The sequence below is a fragment of the Eumetopias jubatus genome, unplaced genomic scaffold (assembly GCF_037043125.1).
Source record: "Eumetopias jubatus isolate StellerSeaLion01/CBP00866 unplaced genomic scaffold, mEumJub1_p1.0 scaffold_10, whole genome shotgun sequence".
Classification (NCBI taxonomy): domain Eukaryota; kingdom Metazoa; phylum Chordata; class Mammalia; order Carnivora; family Otariidae; genus Eumetopias; species Eumetopias jubatus.
This window is the reverse complement of record NW_028274816.1, coordinates 52,924,591-52,949,831: the sequence shown is the minus strand read 5'-3', so window position 1 is coordinate 52,949,831 and position 25,241 is coordinate 52,924,591. Positions and strand designations below refer to the sequence as shown.

The 25,241-nt window shown below is 44.9% G+C and overlaps 1 protein-coding gene and 1 long non-coding RNA gene across 4 annotated transcripts in view; one reads left to right on the top strand and one right to left on the bottom strand.

Moving 5' to 3' along the window:
- The window catches only part of LOC114197077 (uncharacterized), a 59,885-nt gene that overhangs the window by 2,891 nt on the left and 31,753 nt on the right, over nt 1-25,241 (top strand). For all 3 annotated transcript variants that reach the window (XR_003606853.2, XR_015769076.1, XR_015769075.1), the window contains exon 3: nt 5,806-5,857. This is a non-coding gene — a long non-coding RNA (uncharacterized LOC114197077). The remainder of the gene's footprint in view (nt 1-5,805; nt 5,858-25,241) is intronic.
- Nucleotides 1,204-10,691, bottom strand: CXCL17 (C-X-C motif chemokine ligand 17). The gene is made up of 4 exons (XM_028087908.2): nt 10,613-10,691; nt 2,986-3,066; nt 2,232-2,333; nt 1,204-1,339 (listed from the first exon to the last, which is right to left on the bottom strand). The coding sequence occupies exons 1-4, from the start codon at nt 10,689-10,691 to the stop codon at nt 1,242-1,244; spliced, it is 360 nt and encodes a 119-aa protein (XP_027943709.1). The 3' UTR covers nt 1,204-1,241.

The window sequence follows — 25,241 nt, the reverse complement described above, 5'->3', positions numbered from 1 at the left end:
TTTGTTTCATCTGGGATGACAGAAGTCAGATACTGGATGAGTGTTCCTTTTTTTTTCCCCCTCCCCTTCTGACATTTCAGGAAAGGGTTAGAGGGGAGGCAGTCTTTATATGTTTTAATAATCTTTTCCTCTTTATTCATTCTTTCAAATGGCTGCCAGTTTAATATCCTTATATTATTGCTTTGATCATTTTATTTCCATGTTAAAAAAATGACACCCTCCCATTTTTACAGCTTGAAGCCCTTTTCAGTGGCATTTGAGATCTTCCACACCATCTCTCTAGCCTTGAACTGTGGTTATGAATATGTGTTTCCTTTTCTTTCTTTCTTTTTTTTAAAGATTTTATTTATTTGACAAAGAGAGACAGCGAGAGAGGAAACACAGAAGGGGGAGTAGGAGAGGGAGAAGCAGGCTTCCTGCCTAGCAGAGAGCCCGATGCAGGGCTCGATCCCAGGACCCTGGAATCACGACCCGAGCCAAAGGCAGACGCTTAACAACTGAGCCACCCAGGCGCCCATGAACATGTGTTTTCTGTACTAGATTGGAAACTCACAGAGTGCAACGACCATTAACGATAATGATGATGATAAGAAGAATCATAAATATTGAAGGCATTTTATGTGTTGGGAGGCTGTGCCAGGGTTTTTTTGTTTTTCTTTAACCTACATTGTCTTTAGTAAGATCATGTCGGATTCGTTGCTATACCTGCCTTCTTGCCCCACTTAGCTCTTACCTCAAAAAGGTTTGTTAAATGGGTAAAAGCATTAAAAAATTGGGCAGTGGAGAGGAAGAGTGAGGCTGGGGGTGGGGAGAAGTGTGTGTAGAATCTGGGTAGAATTTGCAGTAAACAGGCTAGAGTGGGGATTGAATGAGTTGCCAGACCCCATTTGAAAGAAATGATTTTGACTTATTACATTTAAAAATATTTATTGACTTCTGCTTGCTACTTGCCTGGTTATATTTAAGGTCATTTGGGACCAGTTAAGAAGCCAGGGTTTCCAGGTTTCTTTCAGGTAATTAAGCTTAAGCCCGGGAAAGGGGAGAGAGAGCAGGGCACAGGAAAAGACTGACAAGAGAAGAGGGCACCAGAGGGAGCAATAATCTCGGGGAAAATGCTTTGTGAGAACACTGGAGAGGGGACACGGAGGGTGAGCTAGAAGTGAGAGAAGAACATCCTCTAGGTGTGCTCACTATCATCTTGACTGAGAATGTTTCATTGGGAGAGCGAGCCCTCAGAGGTCCTACAATGGCAGAGCAAAGCTTGCTAGCTGACATTGTTTGAGAAATTCCTGGCAGGCTCTGGAGTGCTTGTTTGGCTTCCTGTGGTGCCTTTGGTGCCCTAGGGTGAAAATAAAGATTAATGTTAAAAACGTTTTAAAAACTTAATTTTTGGGCACCTGGGTGGCTCAGTTGGTTAAGCGACTGCCTTCGGCTCAGGTCATGATCCTGGAGTCCAGGGATCGAGTCCCGCATCGGGCTCCCTGCTTAGCAGGGAGTCTGCTTCTCCCTCTGACCCTCCCCCCTCTCTGTGCTCTCTCTCTCTCACTCTCTCTCAAATAAATAAATAAAATCTTTAAAAAAAATTTAATTTTTATGAAAGCTTTCAAGATGATATAAAAGACTCGTCCAATGGAAAAAATAAAATTAAAAAAAATTTTTTTTAATTAAAATAAAATATATTCTTCACTCCTCATTCCTCAGAGCTGGATGCTTAACCAACCGAGCCACCCAGGTGCCCCCCAAAATAAAATACTTAAAAATAAATAAATAAATTTTTGATAGGTACTACCAAATTGTATTTTACTTCTACCACCAGTGATAAGGATCTTGATTTATCTCATTCTTCATAATATCATTGTTTCAATCAGTTTAATTTGCCAATTTACTTTTTATATGACATTTAAAAACGTCCCAAGGGAGGAACCAAATTCTATTTGACATCTTCAGAGATCAATGACCGGGTCCCCAATAGCCCCATCTCCCTCCACTTTGATAAGCAATGAGCTTCTAAAATCTAAGAATTTGGTTGAACCTTTCTAGTATTAGGAAAACTGTATCCGCCTCCCTTGCTCTTCTTATTTCCTCAAGTTGATATTGAGTAGAAAGTGTTGAGAGGTGTGCTTATCTTGGTGTTCATTTCACTTCTCTTGTCTATTCTCAACCCCTGCTCCGTCCCTAGTTGATTCCACAGAGTGCCTCTGGTTTAAGGAAGGTCATTCTTTGAAACTTACTGGTTTTCTTCACACGGGCCTTGTACTGATCACAGGGACACTGCTTCTTTGGCATCTCAGGCACTGTCATGATTTTTCTTTTAGGGGCTCTCAGGAACCAGTCTGAAATAACAGGTTTGGTGCTTAGAGGGGAAGGTTAATATCTTTGAGAATAGGGAGTGGGGGCAGGGCTTTACTTGCCATCTTCCTTGCCTTCCAGTTTCTTTTTCAGACTGCAGTGGAGGTGGGGAAAGGGGTCAACACAGAACAGTGGGGATACCCAGTTATATGAGCACCAGGATTTCTGAGTTGTTTTGCCTGACCTGTATTGGCACGAATTTGGTGGCAGGTTTGGAGGGGGCATCAAGATATCATTAAGGAGACCAAAATATGAAGATTGAGGCGGCTGCCTTTGGCTGCTTTAACTAGGCCAAGCATTTTGCCTCTCCGATTTCAGTCTTATTTATGGGTAACCAAAGGTCAAAAACAAGATCCAGGAATTTTTGTAAGGCAGCCCTGGGTTCTTGGGGGAAAAGACTAAAGGAGAAGGGGCAGCCAGAGATTCAGCCAGCTCTCCCTGGACTTTGGAGGGGTCCTGCTCTTGCTTGGAGACTCAGGAAGAAGACAAGCGTTGGTGCTGCATGTGGTGGGCTGGAGGAGAGGGCAGTGGGTGAAGTCAGCTCAGAAAACATCTGTAGTGGTGTGTGGGGGGCAGGGGTGGGGCTCAGGGGAGGGAATTGGATGGTGATGGTGCAGTTCTATTGTTGATACTGACCTTTGCACTTACATTCTTGGCCTTCTTCGGGGAGCCACCTCTTAGGAGCCTGGCGATCGTCCCGATGGCCTCTGGCGACCCCTGGTGGAAGGAAACAGGTCATGGCCAGGCACCGGAAAGGGAAGGGGCCAACAGAAATGGTACCCCAGCATTGTGCTACCTGCATCAGTGGTTTTTCCTTTCTCTCTCTCTTTTTTAAAGATTTTATTTATTTATTTTAGAGAGAGAAGGAGCACAAGGGGAGCAGTGGCAGAGGGAGAGGGAGAGAGAGAAGCAGGCTCCCTGTGCTGATGCCAGGCTTGATCGCAGGACCCCGAGACCAGGACCTGAGCCGAAGGCAGACACTTAACTGACTGAGCCACCCAGACATCCCTAATTTCCTTTTTTATTCAGGGATCTAGGGTACTTCAAGAGAGGAGTATTTTAAATGGATAAGGAATTGAGGTTTAGAATCTGGCTTAGAGAAGAGCTTAGCTGGAGGTAGGTGGAAAAAGAATGGCTTCTAGATGGAAGAAAGGACAAAAGGTGGGCATAAATCAAGACCTGACAGGGATACCTGGGTGGCTCAGTTGGTTGAGCATCTGACCCTTGGTTTTGGCTCAGGTCATGATCTCAGAGTCATGATCTCAGGGTCGTGGGATTAAGCCCTGCATTGAGCCCCAAGTCGGGCTCTGTGCTCCATGTGGAGTCCCCTTGGGTTTCTCTCTGTCCCTCCCACCCTTCTCCTGCTCTCACTCCCTTTCTCTCTCAAATATATAAATAAATTTTTAGGAAAAAAAAAAAAAGACCTGACAATACCCCTTAGCCCCAGCACACATTAAAATTCTCATGACTTAAGGAATGAGAACAAGGAGCAGATTATTCCATAAACTAGTCAGGATCTTCACCTGACCTTCAAGTTCCTGTATTTGAGTCCATAATCCCAGTTCAACTATAAAAGGATGGTATTTACTTTTGTGCCTCCGGAACAAATCCATTCCTCTTTTGGCCTCTAGTCAAGTCTGTCTTATTACCTGATGCTGTCTTATTCCCATTTTGTGATACCTAAAATATTTCTATGACAATCAAGGATGACGGTTGATAGACCTGAGACTCTGGAGCTAGAAGTGGGCCCAGATGATGCTTCCTTTGTACAGTAGTTTCTGATATTTCCTGTAAAAGTTAATTATGCTTTCACATGGTTCTCCATTGTATTTGAAGGCAGCTCCCTTAACGCACAGTTATATGTATAGTTTGTTGTTTGAAATCTACTGTGGACTGAATTGTGTCCCCCCAAATTCATGATGAAGCCCTAATCCCCAGAATGTATTTGAAGATAGGGCCTTTAAAGAGTTGACTGAGTTAAAATGAGTTTGAGTCAAGATGAGGTCGTTATGGTGGGTCCTGATTCAGTCCGACTGGAGTCCTTATAAGAAGAGATTTGGGCAAAGCGATACCAGAGATGTGAGAAAATAAATTTCTGTTGTTTAAACTCCCCATTCTGTGCTAAATTGTTAGGGCTGCCCTAGGAAACTAAAAATCTTTCTCCCACAGATGGCTCAATAGTCATTCAACTACATACAGCTGACACATGGTAGGCACTTAGTAAATGTTTGTTCAATAAGCAAATGAACAGATTTTCTGGAGAGGGCCCTTAGAGATCATCTGGTTCAATCCAGGGCTCTTTCCCAGACTTGTGCCCTTTCTGCCACACAGATGGAAGGTGTTGCATCATTTTCCCAAGTGCTAGTTTCCAAATGTTCTCATGTGCTGTTTTGAGTGCTATTAAAATAATTTAAACAGGCACACATAGCCCCTGCCATCTAAACTTTTCTAATATTTTACTCTCAACTGACCTCTACTTGTAGTTCCAGAGGAAAGCCACAGAGTGCTAGAGCCAGAGGGAATCTTGGAGGTTATTTAGTTGAATCTCTTTATTTAGAAGTTTTTTCATTCTAAATGTAATATAGCTATATTAGAGAAAATTTGGAAAGTGCAAATAAAGAAATCTTTATTCTTATCGTCTTGTGGTATTTTGGTGTGTTTCCTGCATATGATTTTCTTTATACAGTGATAACCATAGTATGTGAACAAGTTTCTTTTTGTTCACTTTATAAGCATGTTGCTCTGTCATCCTCATAATGGACATTTTTATTAACTTTTTTTTTTTTTTGAGAAAGAGAGAGAGTGCGAGCATAGAGGGGCAGAGGGAGAGAGGGAATCTCAAGCAGGTTCCATGCCCACGCAGAGTCCTACTCAGGGCTGGATCCCATGATCCTGAGATCATGACCTGAGCTGAAATCAAGAGACGGACACTCAACCAACTGAGCCACCCAGGTGCCCCCCCTTTTAAAAAAAATTTTATTTATTACTAGAGAGAGAGAGAGTGCATGAGTTGTGGGAAGGGGCAGAGGGAGAGGGAGAAGAAAACTCCCCGCTGAGCAGGGAGCCCAATGAGCCCAATGACAACTCGGGGCTTGATCCCAGTACCCTGGGATCATGATCTGAGCCAAAGGCAGACGTGTAACGACTGAGCCACCCAGGCGCCCCAATAACAGACATTTTTAATGACTGCATAACATTCCCAGTAAGCATATGAGCTCCTAATTATTTAACTGTTCACTCATTGCTGAATATTTAGATTGTTTTACTTTTGGATATTGATAAATTTATGTTTGTAACTGTTTTCCAAATGTTAGATTATTGTCTTGGGCAAGATTTCCCAAAGTGGAATTGCTGGGTCAAAAGTTAAGAATAGTTTTATGTTTCTTGATATTATTACTAAATTGCTTGTAAAAGGGTTGTACTAATTAACCAAATCACTCTCCCTTTTTTTTTCAGATGAGGAAACTGAGGCACAGAGAGAGCAAATGAAATGCCCAAGTTCACAAAGGTAATGGTGACGCCTCTGAAGCTAAAACCCGGGTCCAGGTTTCTTAAGTCTGTTGTTTTTCTGCAGCCTTTACAACCCTAATTCCATGGTGTAACTTAAAATGAAGCTGCATGTTCCTGTAATATTGTGTTTCCCAAACCTCAGACATTTCTGTGCCACCTTTATGATGCTTTTTGTAGCTTGTATCACCTCTACTATTATTTACTTCTTACTTTTTCTTTAAACAGATTTAATTTACAAAACAGCCTCATCCTCTGCAATATTATCTGTGAGATTAGGGGCTTGATACATGCTTAGATTTTTTTCTAAGATGCATTGACATAAACATAACTATTGAAGTAAAAGCTAATTTATGTCCTACCGAAAATCAATTTTGGAGAATATTGATACAGTGGAATAAGCATGAACTTTACATCCAGGCAGGCGGACCTGGCATCAACTACTTGCTCTGTTAGTTAACGATGTTGTCTCGGCTTCTTTGATCTTTGGTTCTCTGGTTTGTAAAACGAGAATAGTAGTATCCACCTTGCAGAATTAGGAATAAATGAGCTACTGGGGATGCCCAGTGACCAGTGCCCAAGTAGGTGTTCAGTACATGATGGTTATTATTGTGGTTATTATTGCGGATTTCTGTCACTCAGTCCCAAAGAGGGTGTCTGTGCTGGAATGTTAGGTTTGTTGCTTTATGCTGACCTGTATGTGTAAAGAAGCTACTCCTACTTGTTAGGATTCGTGGTAGATCTATCATTATTTTGACTTCCCTGTTCCACTACATATTAACTTTATGATTTCGGACAAGTTGCCTAACTTCTGTGTTTCATTTACCTAATTTGTAAAATGGGGCTAATAATAGTCCATTAGTGTGTGCGTATGCATCTGTTTCCTAGCTTTGTCCACTAGAGGGCGTAGAAGCACTAGCACCTAGTAGCCATGGGCAATACCTTCGTGCCCATGGTTTGTGAGTACTATTCTCCAATGAAAGGAACCAGAGCTCCTTGGAGAAATGGCTGATTCCAAGGCAGGCCAGGGAAGTACAAGATGAGCCCGGAACATCTTGTGGTATCAGAAAGTCCGGAACTGCTAAAAAATGATATGTCAAAAAGACATAGAAGCCTACTTGCAGGAGCTCTCAATAATCAATTCTGAGACAATATGAACAACATAATAAATAATGATAGTAATGGGTTATAATCCGTAAATATCCATGAGTCTTTACTCATATAAACAAATAATTCAATAAATAAATGGGAGAGAAGGAGAAGCTTTTTCTTATAGTAGAATCCCAATTAATAAATGTAGAAGGAATGTTGGAAATAGATAATCACCATTTGGCTAATACCATAGTAACATTTGTTGAAGGTGGGAATCATCAATGGATTTTAAAAATTAGTGGGCAAAAGTATGATGAGAAGAAACAGGCTATTTGCATAGTCTTAAAGTATCTCTCCACAAGATACTTATTAATTATAGTGGGGAAAAGAGTAGCTTTACATTAGAGAAACCTGGCAGACACCACCTTAAGCAAGTGTTCAAAATGAATATCATCAGTAGTCGGGAATGATCAGTATCGTGGGCCATCTGATTTGATGCATGGAGAGGGCACACATGACTTCTGTGGTATTCTTGCCAAAAATGCATAATCTGAATTTAATCATGAAGAAACATCAGACAAACCCAAACTGAGGGGCTTTCTACAAAATAACTGACCAGTACTCTTCAAAACTGTCAAAATCATGAAAGAAAGGAACGCTGAGAGACTACTCTAGCTTGGGGAAAACCAAGGAGACATGACAACTTTATTCAGTGTAGTATCCTGGATTGGATTCTGGACCAGAAAAAGGACATTAATGGGGTGATTAGCAAACATGAATATTACTACATTCATTAATAGTATTATGGGGGTGCCTGGGTGGCTCAGTCGTTAAGCATCTGCCTTTGGCTCAGGTCATGATCCCAGGGTCCTGGGATCGAGCTCCGCATCGGGCTCCCTGCTCAGAGGAGAGCCTGCTTCTCCCTCTCCCACTCCCCCTGCTTGTGTTCCCTCTCTCGCTGTAAATAAATAAATAAATAAATAAATAAAACATTTAAAAAATAGTATTATGTCAATGCTAATTTCCTGGTTTTGATAATCATATTATGGTTATGTAAGATGTTATTTGAAAAAAACTGGATGAAGGATATATGGGAACTCTGATTATTTTTATAGCATTTCTTAAGTCTGAAAAATGAAAAGTGAATTAAAAAATACATTATATTTCTGTGAAGACACAATGAGGTAATATGAGTGAAGAGCTTACAACACTGCCTGCCACATAGGATTGCTTAACACATTCAGCTATTATTGTAGATTAATGTAGTTAATGATGTTATAAGTAATTTATCTGTTATTATAAGTGATTTGTTTCCTAACATTTTCATATATTCTTATCTAGTCTCCTCCCTCTCTGTGAAAAACACACTCTGCATGTATGTGGTTATTTTAAGAGATAAAGTAAGATCCGATTTTATTTTGAGAATTTGGGGGGGATGGGAAGGTGAGGGGTGTCGTTTCCTCTAGCCAGACAGGTCCTGCAAAGCTGTGTTTGGCTGGAAGACTGAGATGGAGCCGGATGTGGCTGTAATAGCGCCACCTGGCGGCAGAGGGAGCTTTCCCCAATTCATTGCCATTGTGCTTTAGGAGCGACTTGAGATATTTTACTCAGTCCGTTTATTGAATCCTTGCTAGGTATACATTATAGATCATTTAATATTCACAACAACTATATGTTCTAAATGGTATTTTACTCATTTTAAGATGGTAAAATGGGCTCCACAAAATGAAGCAGCTTGTCTAGGGTTGCAAAGTAAGGGTGGAACAGGATTTGGATCTAGGTTCCCTGGGCTCTAAGGCTGAGTCTGCAGGTCTAAGTAAGTCTAAACGTGTTGTCAGGTTTGAGAACTATTGCAGGGGTTCTCAGCTGGGGATCAGTTTCCCCCTCCAGGGGACATTTGGCAACGTCTAGAGTTAACTTTATCTATCTTAACTGGGGGCAGGGTTGGAGAGCCTGCTTTTGGCATCTAGTTGATAGAGGCCACACAGATGCTGCTGAACATCTTACAATGCACAGAATAGCACCCTACAGCAAAGAATTACCCAGCCCCAAATGTTAATAGAGCTGTTATCAAACCCAGGTGTAGAGTCTTTTAAGGGCAACATTTTGAACTTAGAAACCTGAGCATTTATTCTTTCACTTAGCAAATATTTACTGAACACTATACTGGATAGTGTGAGGGATATGGAAACAATATACCAGACTGTGCCACCAAGGAGGTTACAGTCTAGAAGGGCAGGGGTGGAGGAAGGAGGAAGGTACACCTTCAATATAGGACAGAATATGACAAGAGCAAAGAGAGAGTCAGGTTTGGACTAAGCACGTTCACAGGACGGAGGGCTCGTATCTGGTTGAGAGAGGTATCAGGGAGGCTGTGAGGAGGAGGTGGTTTCTGAGCTGAGTGTATGAGTGAAGTTAAGCTAGTGGGGAAGCACGAGACCCATTCAGGGAACAACCAACAGTCTTAGTTTAGGTGGAACACAGAGCATTTGTTAGTGAGATGAGGGGTGGATTGGAAAGGCAGGTTGTGGTTAGAGCTTTGAATCGAGGGTGAGGACTCTAGCCTTGGTGTCTGTCACTATGATGGAAAAGCCTTCCCCTCCAGACTGGCAGTCTAGACCCTAGCACTATGGGGCCCAGCACCTCCCAGAGATCTCTACAAGGGAAGTGTAAAATTGGGGTGGAGTAAGGTGAACTTCTGATTTTAAGGATCAAGTTAAATATGTAAAAAAGCTATTTTACCTCAAAGTAGCCGTCGAGGAGTTGGTTCTCTCAAGTAGAAACATACATGGGATGAGCTCTCTTCTGCATGGTTGTTCGGCTAATGGTGAGGCCACCTGAGATGTAGTAAAAGCTGGAGCTGATTTGGAGCCTTTAACCTAAGGCCTGCTTCCCAAAAGGTGAGCTTAGTATGGCTAAAGCTTCCAATATGGATACTGTCTGGTGATATGATTTTTCTAGTTTATTACTTTACCATTAAATAGCATTAAAAATTATTGGTTGCATTCTGGTGCGCTATAAAGAATATAAGCAAGGACTTCTCATCCTCCATGAATGTACAGTTGCCTTTAACACCTTTACACTGCCGTCACCGAGACTGGCTCTTCTGGAAAGGGATTAACGGCAGAAGGTAAGGGAGCAGATTTTTTTTTTTAATTTAAAAATTTTACTTAAAGATCTTATTTATTTGAGAAAGAGAGTGAGCACAAGCAGGGGGAGCAGCAGGCGGGGAGAGAAGGAGAAGCTGACTTCCCTCTGAGCAGGGAGCCCGATGCGGGACTTGATCCCAGGACCCTGAGATCATGACCTGAGCCGCAGGCAGACGCTCAACTGACTGAACCAACCAGGCATCCCAAGGGAGCAGATTTTTATTGAGCCAGTGTATATCTATATTTTGTTAGCTACAGTTTCAGATATTTTGATACCCACTATCTCATTTCGGTCTCGCAACATTCTGGATGTAAGTATAGTCTTCTCCTTTTTGTAAATGAGGAACCAGGCATTGACAGAAGCTAACTTGTCCCAAATCCTTGTAGCTGGAAGGGGCTACATTTCAATGCATGGTTGTTGGTTTTTTGGGTTTTTTTTTTTGCCGCATTTTCTTCTCTGTTTTGCCGCATTTTCTCCCCCTTGCTTCCCCTTTATAGAAAATTAATCTTATTACCTGGATTTGGGCTGCTAGTGACCACAGGCATCAGCATTAGTGGCAGCAACAGAAGGAGGAAAGAGATTAGAATTTTCATTGCGACTGTTGGTGCTGCTGTTGAGTCACTTGAAGAGAGTGTGGAGGGTTCCCAGTTGGAGGCCCCCGACGTCTTCCTGGGGATGGCGGTCTGGGCTTTAATCCCTGGCCAGTGTTCCCATTAGAGGGTGAGAACAGCTAAGTGACGCTGACCTTGTTAGGTAACAGGTTTACAGGAATCTCGGAGGCAAAACTGGCCAAACAAAAAAATGAAGCATTCTTAAGAACACTAGAAGGTGACTGACAACTTGGCAGCAATACTGGTTCCCTCCCCTCCTCTTCCCCCACTCCTTACCCCCCAGGGTGCTAGGATTTCTTCCCCAGATCTTTTTGCTCTTTGAATTTCCTTATATCTTTTTTGGTGCTTTCTAGCTTAATATCGGGCAGGAAAGTGAGTACTAAGGGTCAGCAGAAGAGTGGATGACATGATTTGTTCCCCCTCTGTCCTCCAGGCCCCTGGAGCAACAGGAGTGTTGCTTGAGAAGTTGCCCTGTCCTCACTCTGTTTACAATTTCCTACCAATTCTGTGGCCACATACTTCCCACTTCTGTGGGAAGCAGAGAGTACCGAAGATGAGAGGCTATTTCTCTCTTGCCCAGAACATTGCCCCTGGAGCAGTGGGTCATACTGGGCTTCCTTGTTGTTCATCAGGAAGGTGGCTGTGGCTTAATTGCTCCAGACTAAAGGAGAAGGAACTGGGTTGGTGGAAGACCCCCAGGGCTTCAAGGCCAAGAAGGTTTGAGAAACAGAAACCATAGGAGGGAATTGCTCCAGACTAAAGGAGAAGGAACTGGGTTGGTGGAAGACCCCCAGGGCTTCAAGGCCAAGAAGGTTTGAGAAACAGAAACCATAGGAGGGAAGGAGCCCTTAAAGGGTGTTTGTGCTGTTGGGATTGTTGGCTCCAGACTTTGGAAACAGCCCAGGGCAAAGGAAGAAGGTAATACTACTTAGAGTAACCATTAAGGTGAGAACATCAGTACTTACTCAACTTGACTCATTTCAGAGACTTTGGGAAATGTGCTCAAAGAAAGGGGAGAGACAGGCTTGAATGCTGAGTGATATTTGCGGGGGCGGAGGGAAAGGTTAACAAGGAAGTCCTCCCTGGCAGCCTCCAGGCAGGAGTGAGAACAGGTGGCGTGATTGTTTGACTTAGGAGGGGAGAGGCAAGGCATGAGTGAAACCCTTTTTGATTTCTGTATGATCATTCTTACCCTCTCAATTTTCTTTTCTTTTTTTTAAGATTTTATTTATTTATTTGACAGAGAGAGAGAGAGAGACAGCGTCTAGAGAGGGAACACAAGCAGGGGGAGTGGGAGAGGGAGAAGCAGGCTTCCCACGGAGCAGGGAGCCCGATGCGGGGCTCAATCCCCGGACCCTGGGATCATGACCTGAGTAGAAGGCGGACGCCTAATGACTGAGCCACCTAGGTACCCCACCCTCTCAATTTTCAAATTATTGCTGCTTATCGACATGTTGGAGAGTTGATTATAGACTGCTACTACAAAGTTTATAAAGCACCTTCATGAGGCAGGCACAACGGGGATTTGTCTCCAGTTGAAGGCGTGGGCTTGTTCTGAGCTTGGTCTGATATAAACCACGGGTGTGGTTTCTCTGGAGAATTCTAACAATGGTCTCTGTTCTCCAGAGGCTCAAATCTAACCAGCGAGATGACATATATTCATAAAACCTAGAGTTGGAAGTGGAACCAAATTCCAGAAGTGGCAAGAGTTCACTGTGGGCTCAGAGTCACTTGGGGGGACTCTCGTTAGGTGGAGCTTGGGCGGGGGCTTGCTGGTAGGGTAGGATTTGGATTGGTGGAGGCCACAGAGGAGGGCAGTGCAGAGGAGCATGGAGCTAATTGGATGGGGATCTTTGAGGGTAGTGGAGGGGGTGTTACTGTTCATTTTTGCATAGGGCCTGGCACTTCGGGAGTACTCTATCAATGTTTGTTGAATTAAGGGATATTCTCATAACACTTTAACTAGGCCTGATATGTTAGGAAGCATGTGAAAAGTGCAGTCCATTATCAGAAAGAAAATTTCACTGATGAATGGTCATGTACCACAAGGGACCTGGTGGGAGTGCTTTCCTTTGCCCACTGAGTTTTCCGTCAGTCTGCTCCCCAGCTGCTGCAGTGTCAGTGAGCTCCTCAGCCCTTCCTCCTGGTCCCCTCAGCCCTGGCTCCCTGTCAGTTCCCTCTGTTTGGTCTTCCCCTCCAAGGACTTGGGGTGGGGTTTGGGTCCTGGGAACCATGGGAGGGGGCTTTGGGTCCCTCAGGTCCCTTGATATAAAACACCCCCGGGACAAACAGACTTTTTTCTTGTTAATATTGACAACTACTTAGAGCCCATCTTGAGAACATTATTTGTTTCAACCCAGCCTCTCTGCCTTACAAAGCTTCCCCTTCAGGAAGGAGGTAAGAGAAAGTGGGGAGAAAATACCATTCTGCCCCTGGTGGGTTTCCTGACTCCACAGTGTACTTAGTAGACATTCAGAAATGTTTGTTGATTGATTCCATGATTCATGCTGCCCTAATAATCATTTATTCATACATATATTCAGTAGACATTTGAGCACCTAACGTGTGCCTGGCGTTTGCTAGGTGGTGGCTACCGAGAAGAATGTGTGAGGCTGTCCCTGAGGGGCTCTCACTAAACATAGAGACCCACCGAGGGCTAACCTAATTGCTCCATTTCACAGAATGGAAGTTTAAGTTATATGATTTGTGCAACATCATACAGTTCCATTAACCTCAAAGCCACAGGACTAAAAAAAAAAAGAAAGAAAGAAAGAAAAGCCACAGGACTACTAACACTCAATTTTTCTGACCTGCTAGAATTTCTGTTCGTGTGGCAGCCGTGGTGAGCTCTAACAGGATAGAGTGGACATTCAGAATGAGCCCACAAATGCCTTGGATTAACCAGAAGGAAATGTCTGACCCAACTATGACTGTTTGGGACATTTGCATTATTACTATTTTTTTTTTCACTTTGAGCTTGAAATGAGGAAAACTGAGCCCAGAAAACAAGAGTGGAAGATTTTCACAGGGGGTTGCTGGGATGGTCCTCAAAAGTCTGTGTCTACCTCTGTTGAGGTATTTCCCACTGAACTGTGATGGTCTGGCTTTGAATTTAGGTGCCCTCCATGGCCCAGAGCTCAGTGAGGGCAGAGACCCGGGTCTGGTTCATTTTTGTGTCTCCAGGGTATAGTACACAGCAGGCTCTAATAAATATTTCTTAAAAAAATAAAACTGAATATGGGGCTCCTGGGTGGCTCAGTCAGTTTAACGTCCAACTCTTGATTTTGGCTCAGGTCATGATCTTGGGGTTGTGAGTTCTAGCTCTGTACTCAGCAGGGAGTCTCTTTGAGAGTTTCGCCCTCTGCCCCTCCCCCCCACTCCCTCTCTCTCAAAATAAATCTTTTAAAAAGCTGAATAAAAAGTATACGCCAACAGAAGTGTGGGGTGACCGAGCCGCTGTACAAGTAGGAAAAACCAGTGTCGTCGCATCAGCTGATGTGGCTTTCTAAGACAGGTCTGGCGCCCAGCATGGGAAGCGGGTGGTCCCGTGGCTCTGCTGCTCTGGTTAGAACACTCCTAGGATACTGAGTTTCCGCTGTGCTGGACACACTTCGCTGGCCCATTGGAAAGGGACAGAAAAGTGTAGGGACTTCAGGATTGTCATTTGGGAAAGGTCTGTTTTGTGAAAATGTATTAGACGCATTTCAGGGCCAACAGAGTAGGACTTGGACTGGTGAGTGTGCAGCAGACACGTTCGGCTCAGGATGAGAAAGAGCTGTCATAGCAAAGTAAATTTCCTTGGAAAATTACAAGTTTACTGGCAGAGTTCAGGCAGGGGCTGGATGTCTGAAAACGTGTCGCAGCGATTTTTTTGTTGTTTTTGAAGGTTACAAGGGCAGAGCTTGGCTTGGAACCCCGCTTCCCCACTAATACCACATTTTATTACATATTAGAAAAACTGCCCTTTGAATGATGACATGACTGTATCGTGCAGGCTGAAGTCTGTCTGACAGCTCCTTCCGGTCATTGTGGGTGGTTGTGATTCTCTTACGTAATCTGTGACTTGGACTTCACCCTCTCTGCTGACTCCCACCCCCTTCAAGGGCAAGAACAGTGCATGCACGACCGTGCATTTACGGTCATGGCCACAAGATGGCAGCGCTGCCCCACTGGCACTTCCTAAGACCACAACTCAGGTGTGGGCAAGTACCTACTATTGTGTGTGGGAGGGGGCCGCGGTGTTAGGATGAGGGAAAAATGAATGAAAAAATGAATTAGACACAAATGAAGTGAATAGGTAATTTTCTTCCCTGTCAAGTGACAGAGTTGAGGTGAGTCTGAAACCATTGCATTTTAGAACTGGAACCCCCCCTTTTTTTTAAATAAAGATTTTATTTATTTCAGAGAGAGAGCGAGCATCGGCGCACATGAGTGGGGGGAGGAGCGGAGGGAGAGGGAGAAGCAGACTCCCTGCTGAGGGCAGGTCTCCAGGTGGGGCTCGATCCCAGGATCCTGAGATCATGACCTGAGCCAAAGTCAGACTCTTAATCGGCTGAGCCACCCAGGAGCCCTTGGAGCATACTTTAGGGAAGTCTCTTAAACTTCAATGTGTTTACAGATCACCTTGTTTAAATACAGGACTGATTCCTCTGGTGGCGCCTGAGATGCTGCATTTCTGATAAGCTTCTGGACGATGCTGCTGCTGGTTGCTGGGCCACAATCTGTGTAGCAAAGCTTTTAGAGGTCATTTAGGGATTAGGTCTCACTTTACCTGATTTATGGATGAAGAGAAACTGAAGTGCAGAGAGAGTATGTAACTAGCCTAACAAAGTCATGACTTCAGTGTGTAATTTTTTGCATTTTTTTAAAAGAGTATTTATTTATTTGACAGAGAGAGACAGCGAGAGAGGGAACCACAAGCAGGGGGAGTGGGAGAGGGAGAAGCAGGGAGCCCGATGCGGGGCTCGATCCCAGGGCCCCGGGATCATGACCTGAGCTGAAGGCAGACGCTTAACGACTGAGCCACCCAGGTGCCCCACTTTTTACATTTAAACCCAAGCTTCTGTCCCTTAGTCCAGTTCTCACTCCACTGTATTGTGTGGCCCCCTTTGCGGTTGTTAGTGGCATCTTTTTGGCATAGGAACCCAGAACCCTGATTTTCACCATTTTCACCACTGTCCCCTTTGGTCTTTGCTCAGGGTGTCGCTTTGGTTACTCTCTTACTCAAAATCTTTGAAGGCTCTTGTGTAAATACAAGACCAAGTTCAAATGTCTCTGTCCAGTTTTTGTGGCTGTACAACATACGGTCCCACTTTGGCAAGCTTACCTAACTTCCCTGTTTCTTAATCTTATTTTTCCGCCATAGTTCTCCCTGCTCCTTCCTGTTCCCTAAACATACCGTGTTCAGTCTTCTCTCAGTGGCGGTGCTACTAGACACACCTGCTTGTTAATCCCAGATCCACCACCGACCTTGGCGAGTTACTTTACCTTTCTGAGGATCGGCATCCTCTGAAATAACCCCCAGTGGTGGTTGGGAGGAATACAGAAAATACACGCAAACCCCCTCTCACTCCAAATTAGCATCTCTGGTGGTGCCTGACACCTGCTTCCCAGTGCCTGTGTTGCTCATCATCTCTGTTTCCCTAAGGCTTAACCATTCAAAGGCCTAACCTGAATCGTGCCTCTTTTGGGAAACCTTTCCCAGCCATTCTTGACCTTGTTGACCCCACCCTTCTATAAATTATTTCACCTAAGTATTAGCATTGAATTATGTGCCAGCCTCTCAGTGAGATCCCAGAGAGAGGCCTGAGGGATACTTGGAATTATAATAGTTGAGGGATAATTGAGTTGCATCTTTTTGTAGCGCTCACTGAGTGTGTCACAGCTACCTTCTCTTTCGTCACTTACTGCCTAGCAGCAGCTCCCTTGCACCAGCAGCACCAGCTCCTGGTAGTTTGTGATTACTTTAGGGATAGTTCTCATCAGGGTCCTTCCTGCCTCTGGATTTGGGTTAAACTGGTGTTCCTCTTTGCATGTTATCGATGGCGCCTCCAGGGGTGATGAAATCTCTTTATGGAAACCTCAAGATAATAGTGATAAGGAAGTTGAGCACAATATCATTGCTTCAACAACCCCGTGACAGGAGATTGTGTACACTTTCCTATTTCATGAAATTTACAACAGGGTCCTTACTTCAGAAGAGATTAAGGAGAAAGATCAAATGGGGAGGGCAAGCTTGTTTAAGGGAGGTCGTGTAGCTCTGACTTAGATTCTGTGAACAGTCCATTCAACTGTACCTGGAAGTGCTCATCTTTGCGTGTATTCGTATATTTGTATCACGTTATGTATAACTTCCTCCCTCAGTGGAATTAGAGGAGCTCACTTCAGGCTCATAACAGTACAATTACATGGTGTGTGCCTTCTCTGCGGCAAAGGTTTCCCTGAAGTCTGGAGAGAAAATAGACCAGCAGGGCTGGACACTTTACTTAGCATCCTGCCTTCTTTTTTCACTGGACAGCAGTCTACTCACCCATCACTTTCTCAATCAGGGGATTTTTGGTCTTTGCTTTCCCCTACCATGGGTCCATGGTAAAGTCCAAATATATTTATCTTGTGCCTGGAACTGGCTGTTATTTTTAAAAGAGAGGCCTGAGGAATGGCTTCCTTATTCATTTCCAGGATTCTAATCTTCATTGACTAAGCTGGTGGTTTCCAGCCCTGGATGCTGGTTAGAATCACCTACAGGGCATTTAAAACCTACCAATGCCTGTGCCTTATCCCCAGAGAGTCTGACTTGATTGGTCTATGGTGTGGCCCCGGCATTTGTAGTTTTTAAAAGCTTCCAAGTAACATAGTCATTTTACAGAGAAACCTTAGGCAAGTGTTCAAAGTTAACGTCACCAGTAATGGGAGATATCCGTATCACCGGCCTGATATGATGGACTGAGAAGGCACAGCATCACGTCTGTGGTATTCTTGCCAAAAGTGCATAGCCTAACTTTAATCATGAGGATATATTAGATAAGCCCAAACTGAGGGTCATTTCACAGAATAATTGGCCAATATTCTTAAAAAGTTAAGTTAATGAAGGTAAAAGAATTTCTCAGAAACTGGCCCAAATTAAAGGGACTAAGGAGATAACACCGCCAAATACAATGTTTGATCCTAGATTGGTTCCTAGTCCAGAAAAAGGACCTTAGTGGAAAGGTTGATGGAATTTGAACAAGATATGTAGGTTAGTTCATTGTATTATCAATGATAATTTATTGATTTTGGTCATTGTACTGTGCTTATCTATAACATTAATATTTGGGGAAGTTGAATGAAAGGTATATGGGAACTTGGACTATTTTTGGAACATTTTTGAAGGTCTGAAAGTATGTCAAAATGAAAAGTTAAAGAAAAAAAACAAAAAATCTTCCAGGGAATTAATGAATTGCCAGAGTTGAGAACCACTGCCTTAGGCCATCTTGCCTAATAATGTCAGAGTTATCTTCCTGACAATGCTATTTTGTCATGTTTCTGACTTTCTTAAAGTTTCCCAGTTACTCCTATCATCTGTAGGATAAGTTCAGATTCCTCAGGCTGCCGTTCAGGGCCCCTGTAGCATGCCCCGATCTGCTGCCTTGCTCAGCCTGTAGTTTTCTTTCTTTCTTTTCTTTTTCTTTTTAAGATTTATTTATCCATTTTATTTTATTTTTAAAGATTTTTTAATTTATTTTTCAAAGGAGAGAGAGACAGCGAGAGAGGAAACACAAGCGGGGAGGGGGGTGGGAGAGGGAGAAGCAGGCTTCCTGCTGAGTAGGGAGCCTGATGTGTGACTCGATCCCAGGACGCTGGGATCATGACCTGAGCCGAAGGCAGACGCTTAACGACTGAGCCACCCAGGCGCCCCAACAGTTTACTTTCTTGTGTCTGAATTTATTCTTTCTCTTATTTCTATAATGCTCTTGCCTTCCTGCTCAGTCTCCTGAATTATTGTTCACCCTAAAGCCCATCTCAGACCCTGTCTCTTCACCGAAGCCCTTTGTATCTCTGTTGGAAGCAGTCATCTTTCCTTTCCTTGAATTCTAGTAGGTAGGGTGGCGTGGAGTGAAAACATGAGCTTTAGATTAAGAAATATGTGAGTCTGATGGGCGCCTGGGTGGCTCAGTCAGTTGGGCGTCTGCCTTCGGCTCAGGTCATGATCCTGGGATCCTGGGATCAAGTCCTGCATCGAGCTCCTTGCTCAGCAGACAGCCTGCTTCTCCCTCCGCCTACCCCGCTGCTCGTGCTCTCTCTTTCTCCCTCTTTCTCTAAAATGAATAAATAAAATCGTAAAAAAAATAAAAGAAATATGTGAGTCTGAGTCCTGGTTCCATTTTTAACAGTTCTTAGAGAGGAAACAAGTGACTTCTTGAAGTTTTAGTTTCTCACTTGCAAAATAGGGATAATAGCATTTACTTCAACAGGCAATTCTAAGCATTAGATGAAGTCTAAACATAAAGGTCTCTAGCACCTAGGAGGTTCCTTCCTCCCTTGGTTTGTAGCTCAGCAGTCTGCAAAGGGATTGTGGGGGGGTGCCTGGGTGGCTCAGTTGGTTAAGCGACTGCCTTTGGCTCAGGTCATGATCCTGGGGTCCCCGGATCGAGTCCCACATCGGGCTCCCGGCTCAGCAGGGAGTCTGCTTCTCCCTCTGACCCTCCTCCCTCTCGTGCTCTCTATCTCTCATTCTCTGTCTCTCAAATAAATAAATAAAATCTTTAAAAAAAAGGGATTATGGGTGCAAAGGTTCTCATCAAAATTTTCTGCTAGTCTTTAAAAACATACTAGTACTGAGATGATAGATACTCCTGAGCTGAATTGAGTGCTTGGGGCTTTAAGAAATTCAACTGACATTCTTTTTTTCCTGGAACCCAACTCAGTGAATAAGTGACCTATGGATAGAAGAATGTAACCCAGCAGAGGGAGAAGGGAGGGACAATGGGTTTCTAAATGGGAGAGCACTGTGATACCTCCCACACCAACCCCCCTTTGCTCTCGGTCAGACAGCACTTGAGGAAGTACAACTCCTTACTAAACTTCTTTTTTTTATTTTTTTAAAGATTTTATTTATTAATTTGAGAGAGAGAGAATGAGAGATAGAGAGCACGAGAGGGAAGAGGGTCAGAGGGAGAAGCAGACTCCCCGCTGAGCAGGGAGCCTGACATGGGACTCGATCCCGGGACTCCAGGATCATGACCTGATCCGAAGGCAGTCACTTAACCAACTGAGCCACCCGGGCACCCCCTTACTAAACTTCTTAAACCATGAGTCCTGCCAAGCAGCCCTCACTAATCCATTCCATGCCCAAGTGCACATGTACAGAGGTGAGTCAGGTCCCCTGTGCGGTGAGCGCTTTGCTCCCTTTTCTGCCCTCTCAGTGCTGGGTGCTCTGGTTTGGCCGCAGTCCCAGGTCTCTAGTATTGGTCTGAGAAGACAGGCCCAGGAGGGGCAGACTGAGAAGGAAGTCAGATCCCAACAGGCATGGGAAGAGATAGGCGAGGCTGCCATTGTACAAAGGCCACAAACTCTGGGTGTGTTTTATGACTGTTTCTGCATTTCGAATCTCCTCTCCTTTATGACCATTCGAAGAACTCTCTCAACCTCCTGCTTCTCATTACATCTTCTTTCCCTAGTGCACCTCTTTTGTGGCCAGAGAATGGCTGTGCAAATAGTTGACAGTTCAGGAAGAATGACTTTTCATGGGGACCAGGAACCTGACCCCGTTTCTTCCCAAAAGAGATTGAGGTTCATAAAAGCAAGCTTTTATGAGGGATGTGCAATTGTGAGTGTGGTATGAGGGAACAGGTGCATCTGTGAAAGGCAAGACAGGAAACAAAATGCTGACCATTGAATCCTGCAAATGGGGTCAGAGAGCAAAAATCATTCTGGAAGGTAGATTTCATCCAGGAGACTGCTGAAATCTTAGGCTGCTCTGCTCCCAGATTAAATTACTAATATTTATTTGGGTGGGAGAGGAGGTTATATTATGTGTTGTGGGATGGGTAAATTACTTAATGTCTCTGTCTCAGTTTTTTTAATCTGTTAAAACAAGGGTGATGACATTCATGGGATTTTTTAGTGAAGACTGTAGCTACATCACAGCGCCGGGCACATAGTGGGTGCTGGGTGGGTGGGAGCTCTTACACTTCTGGCAATAGGCAGAGATGCTGCCCTGGTCACCTGGGTGGGGACGCACTTTTTCGCCAAGGTCCTGGCAGGCCAGCTGGAGATGAAAATGATAGGGGAAGTTAATTTCCAGGAGTAGAAGGATTGGGTCACAGTAACTCGTGAACAACATTCTGGAAAGTGTCGTAATTGCACGGCAGGATCCCCAGAGTGTTGTGTGGCTTCTGTCACAGTTACTGTCCCTGGGGGCCTGGGAATGTGTCCTAGAGCTAGAATGTGTCCTAGCACTGAGCTGTGTGGGCGGAGAGGGCAAAAAATGGAGGCCTTGCTGGAAGCTGAGCCTAGAAGTGGGCTTTAGGGGACGTCTTGGCAAACAGCATTCCTTCTGACCAAAGAATTCCCTGCTGTGGCTGGGCTGCTCCTGCCTCCGCACTGTTGTTACCTAGAAGGAGTAGAGAAGGACTGCAGAAGGATGACATAAAGAAATGAATGTACGGGGAAGCCTGAGTGGCTCAGTCGGTTAAGCGTCTGCCTTTGGTTCAGGTCATGATCCCGGGGTCCTGGGATCGAGCCCTGCATGGGGCTCCCTGCTCAGTGGGGAGCCTGCTTCTCTTTCTGCCTGCTGCTCCCCCTGCTGGTGCGCTCTCTCTCTCTCTCTCTCTCTGACAAAATTTAAAAATCTTTAAAAAAGAAAAGAAAAGAAAAGAAATGAATGTACAGATTCACAGGGCAGAATTGGAACTGGCACGTGTAAGTTATGAGGAATTCTGTGTAAGTTTTATGTGAACATAAAAGGACTTCAAAAAACCCAGAGTCTCCATGTAAATAAATATAGTGGCTGCCTTGAGTAGCTATTCCCAGAAGCACTGAGGCAGAGTCACAAACGGTGTGGGTAGTATGGTAGTATGGCCTTCTTTGCTAAATGATGAGAAAGGCAAAGGAGGAAATGGGCACGGGGCAGAGAAAAGGGGGTGGCGAAGGAAAGGGTGGAAAGGGATGGTTAGTGAGGGCTGACTGCACTCCAGGCACCAGCTTACTTTACTCTGTCCGTGTCTTTTCCTAATGCAGTGAGCCTTATCCTTGTGCTACAGATGAGAGAAAAAGAGGCTCAGGGAGGTGAAATGACTGGTCCAGTGTCATCCAGCCAGTTAGCGACAGAGCTACTGTGCTTCACCTCAAAGCTTGTGCTCTTGCCTATGTGTCAGAAAAAAAAAAAGAGAAGGAAGGCAAAGCAAATTTCTTTTGTAGAGTTTAGAAAAGTTGCCTGTGGTACACAGAGTGATGGCCTCCCCCAAATGTTCATTCCTAATGCCTGGAACCTGTGACTGTTACTGAATTCAGCAAAAGGGGCTTTGCAGATGTGCTAAAGTTAAGCATCTTGAGATGGTAAGAGTATCCCGGATTATCCAGGTGGGCTCAGTGCACTCACAGGGTCCTTGTACTTGAGAGAGGGAAGCGGGAGATCCAGGATTGGAGCACTGCAGTGAGGGTGAGCAAGAGCCCACTAGCCATCGCTGGCTTCGAAGGCAGAGGACCTGGGAGCCCCTAGCGGTGGGGTCAGTTGGAGAAGCAGATCACCTCCTGAACCTCCCGAAGGAATACCAGCCTGCCAACACCTGGATTTTAACCCAGTGAGACCCATTTTGGACTTCTGACCCCCAGAAGTGTAAGAACTGGAAAAAGAAAGTATTTGATCTTTGCATTCCGGAAGGTTACAGTCTGCCACCTGGAAAAAGACTGGAAGAAATATGTCCAAATGTTAACCCTGATTAAGTTTAGATTACAGGTGGAAAATGAGTATGGGTGATAGTTATTTTCTTTTTTATACTTTACCTTAATTTTCAAAAATAAAAGCATTAAATATCATTACTCTAGGATGTTATAAATAGCCCCTCCTGGGCTTGGGGCCAAACCAGAGCACCCAGCACTGAGCTATGTGGGTGGAGAGGGCAAAAAATGGAGGAAAGCCTTCACGGGACAGGGGACCTGACTCACCTCTATACATAGCACGTGGGCACGGAATGGATTAGTGAGGGCTGCTTGATTTGTAGAGTGTGTTCTGATTGCCTGCTCTTCTCTGTGAACTTTCTCCAAAGCCTTTGCTTGCCTTCCCTCCTTCCCACCTCTCCTCTCATCAATCCACAGCTCCCATTTTCCAGAAGACTTATAGGCAGTTAATATGTGACCCCCAGACAAAGAATATCCATCTGGGCAAAACCGTAAAAAATCAATGTGCTGTGGGAGCACAGAGCGGGAAGCATTCATCTGCCTGTGGAAGCCCCTTCAAGGTGTCTGAGGGAGCATGCCATTTGAGTTTGCTGAGGGCAAGGGCAGGAGAAGGAAGGGTGTGAGAGGTGGAGGGCGGGCTGGGGCAAGGGCTGGAAGAGAGAAACAGTGGATCCCTCCACCCCTCACAGCAGAGAAACAGTAGACTCTGCCCTGAGGGTAAGCATGAGACTTTGTCCTTCAATCTAAATGGTCCATCACCTCAGTGGATCAAACCCAAAGAAACAAATCTCTAGGCATCAGGGAGTAAGGTCAGAGACCCGTTATGGGGCGAACTAAGATACTCAGGCAACTCGGAATCTTATCAAGTAGCTTTGGACTTGGTGTCCGGGGAGAATGTTCTCATGAAACATTTGTTATTTAGGGGCATCTGGGTGGCTCAGTTGGTTGAGCAACTGACGCTTCATTTCGACTCAAGTAGTGATCTCAGGGTTGTGGGATCAAGCCCTGAGTCAGGCTCAGCGCAGAGTCTGCTTGTCTCACCCTCTGCTCAAACAAACAAACAAACAAACAAACAGAAATATTTGTTGTTTAAGGCTCAGGTTTTTCTGTTCTTTCCCTTCTGTTTCTTGCAGTACTGGGGTGGGCAGGGCTCCCCCTGTCCTGTACCCGTGCCCAGTGTTTTGAAGGAAGGGTTTGTTTCCTTGTTGTTTGTTTCCTTCAGCTAGCTCTGAGGTTTTTTGGTTTTTTTGTTTTGTTTTGTTTTGTTTTCTTTCACCAGCAATTAAGGAAATGATAGAGTGGCTCCTTTTCTCCACTAACAGTCTCATAATGGAGTCATCGAAATCTCGTCTTGATTCTTCCACCCTCCAGGGAGCCACGCCTTTTCCTGGTCCTCCTAGATCCTGGGTGACTCAGAGGCCATGCAGAGCTCTATGTGAGGGAAAACAAACACGCAACAGAAAACAAAACCCAGGAGTGAGTAAGAACTGTTGCAGTTGCCTCTGTTTTCTTAAGGTGTGTTCCTTTCTCCCTTCCCCCTCTCCACCCTGATATTTGAGGGCCAAGTCCCCATCTCTGGGCACAAAACTGGTTTCCTTGCTGCCATTATGGTTTGGTTCCACCCACCCAGACAAAGGGCCTTTTTTCCCCCCTACAGTCAAAGGCCCTAGTGCTTGGCCCTAGGAGTTCCACTCTGAACTGGTGCCAAACCTCGAGCCTTCCTGTTCTGTTCCTCCCAGGTCATCTGGGAATTTGCAGGCTTGCGGGGTACGGTAGGGAGTCCTGAGTTATGTCCAGAAAAAAGGGAAGATTATGGGAATCCCGCACGGAATTTTGGCACTTTTGCCATGGCTAGTAGAGCACAGGCCCCGTGGCTTGAACGCCCTAGCCATGCCTTTCTTCTCTCTTCCTCCTTAAAGTCTGTATCATCCCTTCAGGGCCCAAGGATCTACCATCAGATAAAATAAATTTGGCTGATATCTGGGTGACAGGTGACATGTTCCCTGGGTGGCTGGCCTTTTAGGTTAGAGTGGAGTGGTGGATATTTTTGGCCTGGTCTTATCAGGGCTCTCTTTGGTAGCAGGAGGGGTAGGGCCCTCCCAAATTGTGCAAGTCTTGACAACCAGCCTAAGGAGTTTGGAGTCCTGTGAGTGGGGAACTACCAGAGGCTTTCAGTGGGAAGTGACCTGGTCAGATTATTTTTCGGGACACACGCTCTGGCAGCTGGTTTGTTGCAGCTGTGGGGAGTCCACGTGGGAGTCTGAGATCTGAGCTGGGAGTGCAGGGGCAGGGGAGCCGTTTGAAGAACTGGCAGGCCTTGGTGAGTGACCAGAGTGGGTGATGGTGGGTGGGGGAAGACGAAGATGACTTGGAGCTGAGTCTGGTTTGGGCTCTTGGGTCGATCGGGTGCCAATAGCCCTGAGATGAGGATGAGGGATAGATAGGCTAGCTTGTGACTGAGATGCTAAACACCATTTTGGGTATGTTTGGATGAGATGCTTGTGGACTGTCCAGGTGGAAATACTAGGGGCAGTGGGGAGAAGCTCTAGGAGGAGGCCGGGCTGGGGCCGGGAAGTGGTGGAGGCAGTGACGGAGAAGAGGGAGCGTGCCGAGACCTTGTCCCTCAGCTCGGCGTGGTCCCCTCAGCTTGGTGTG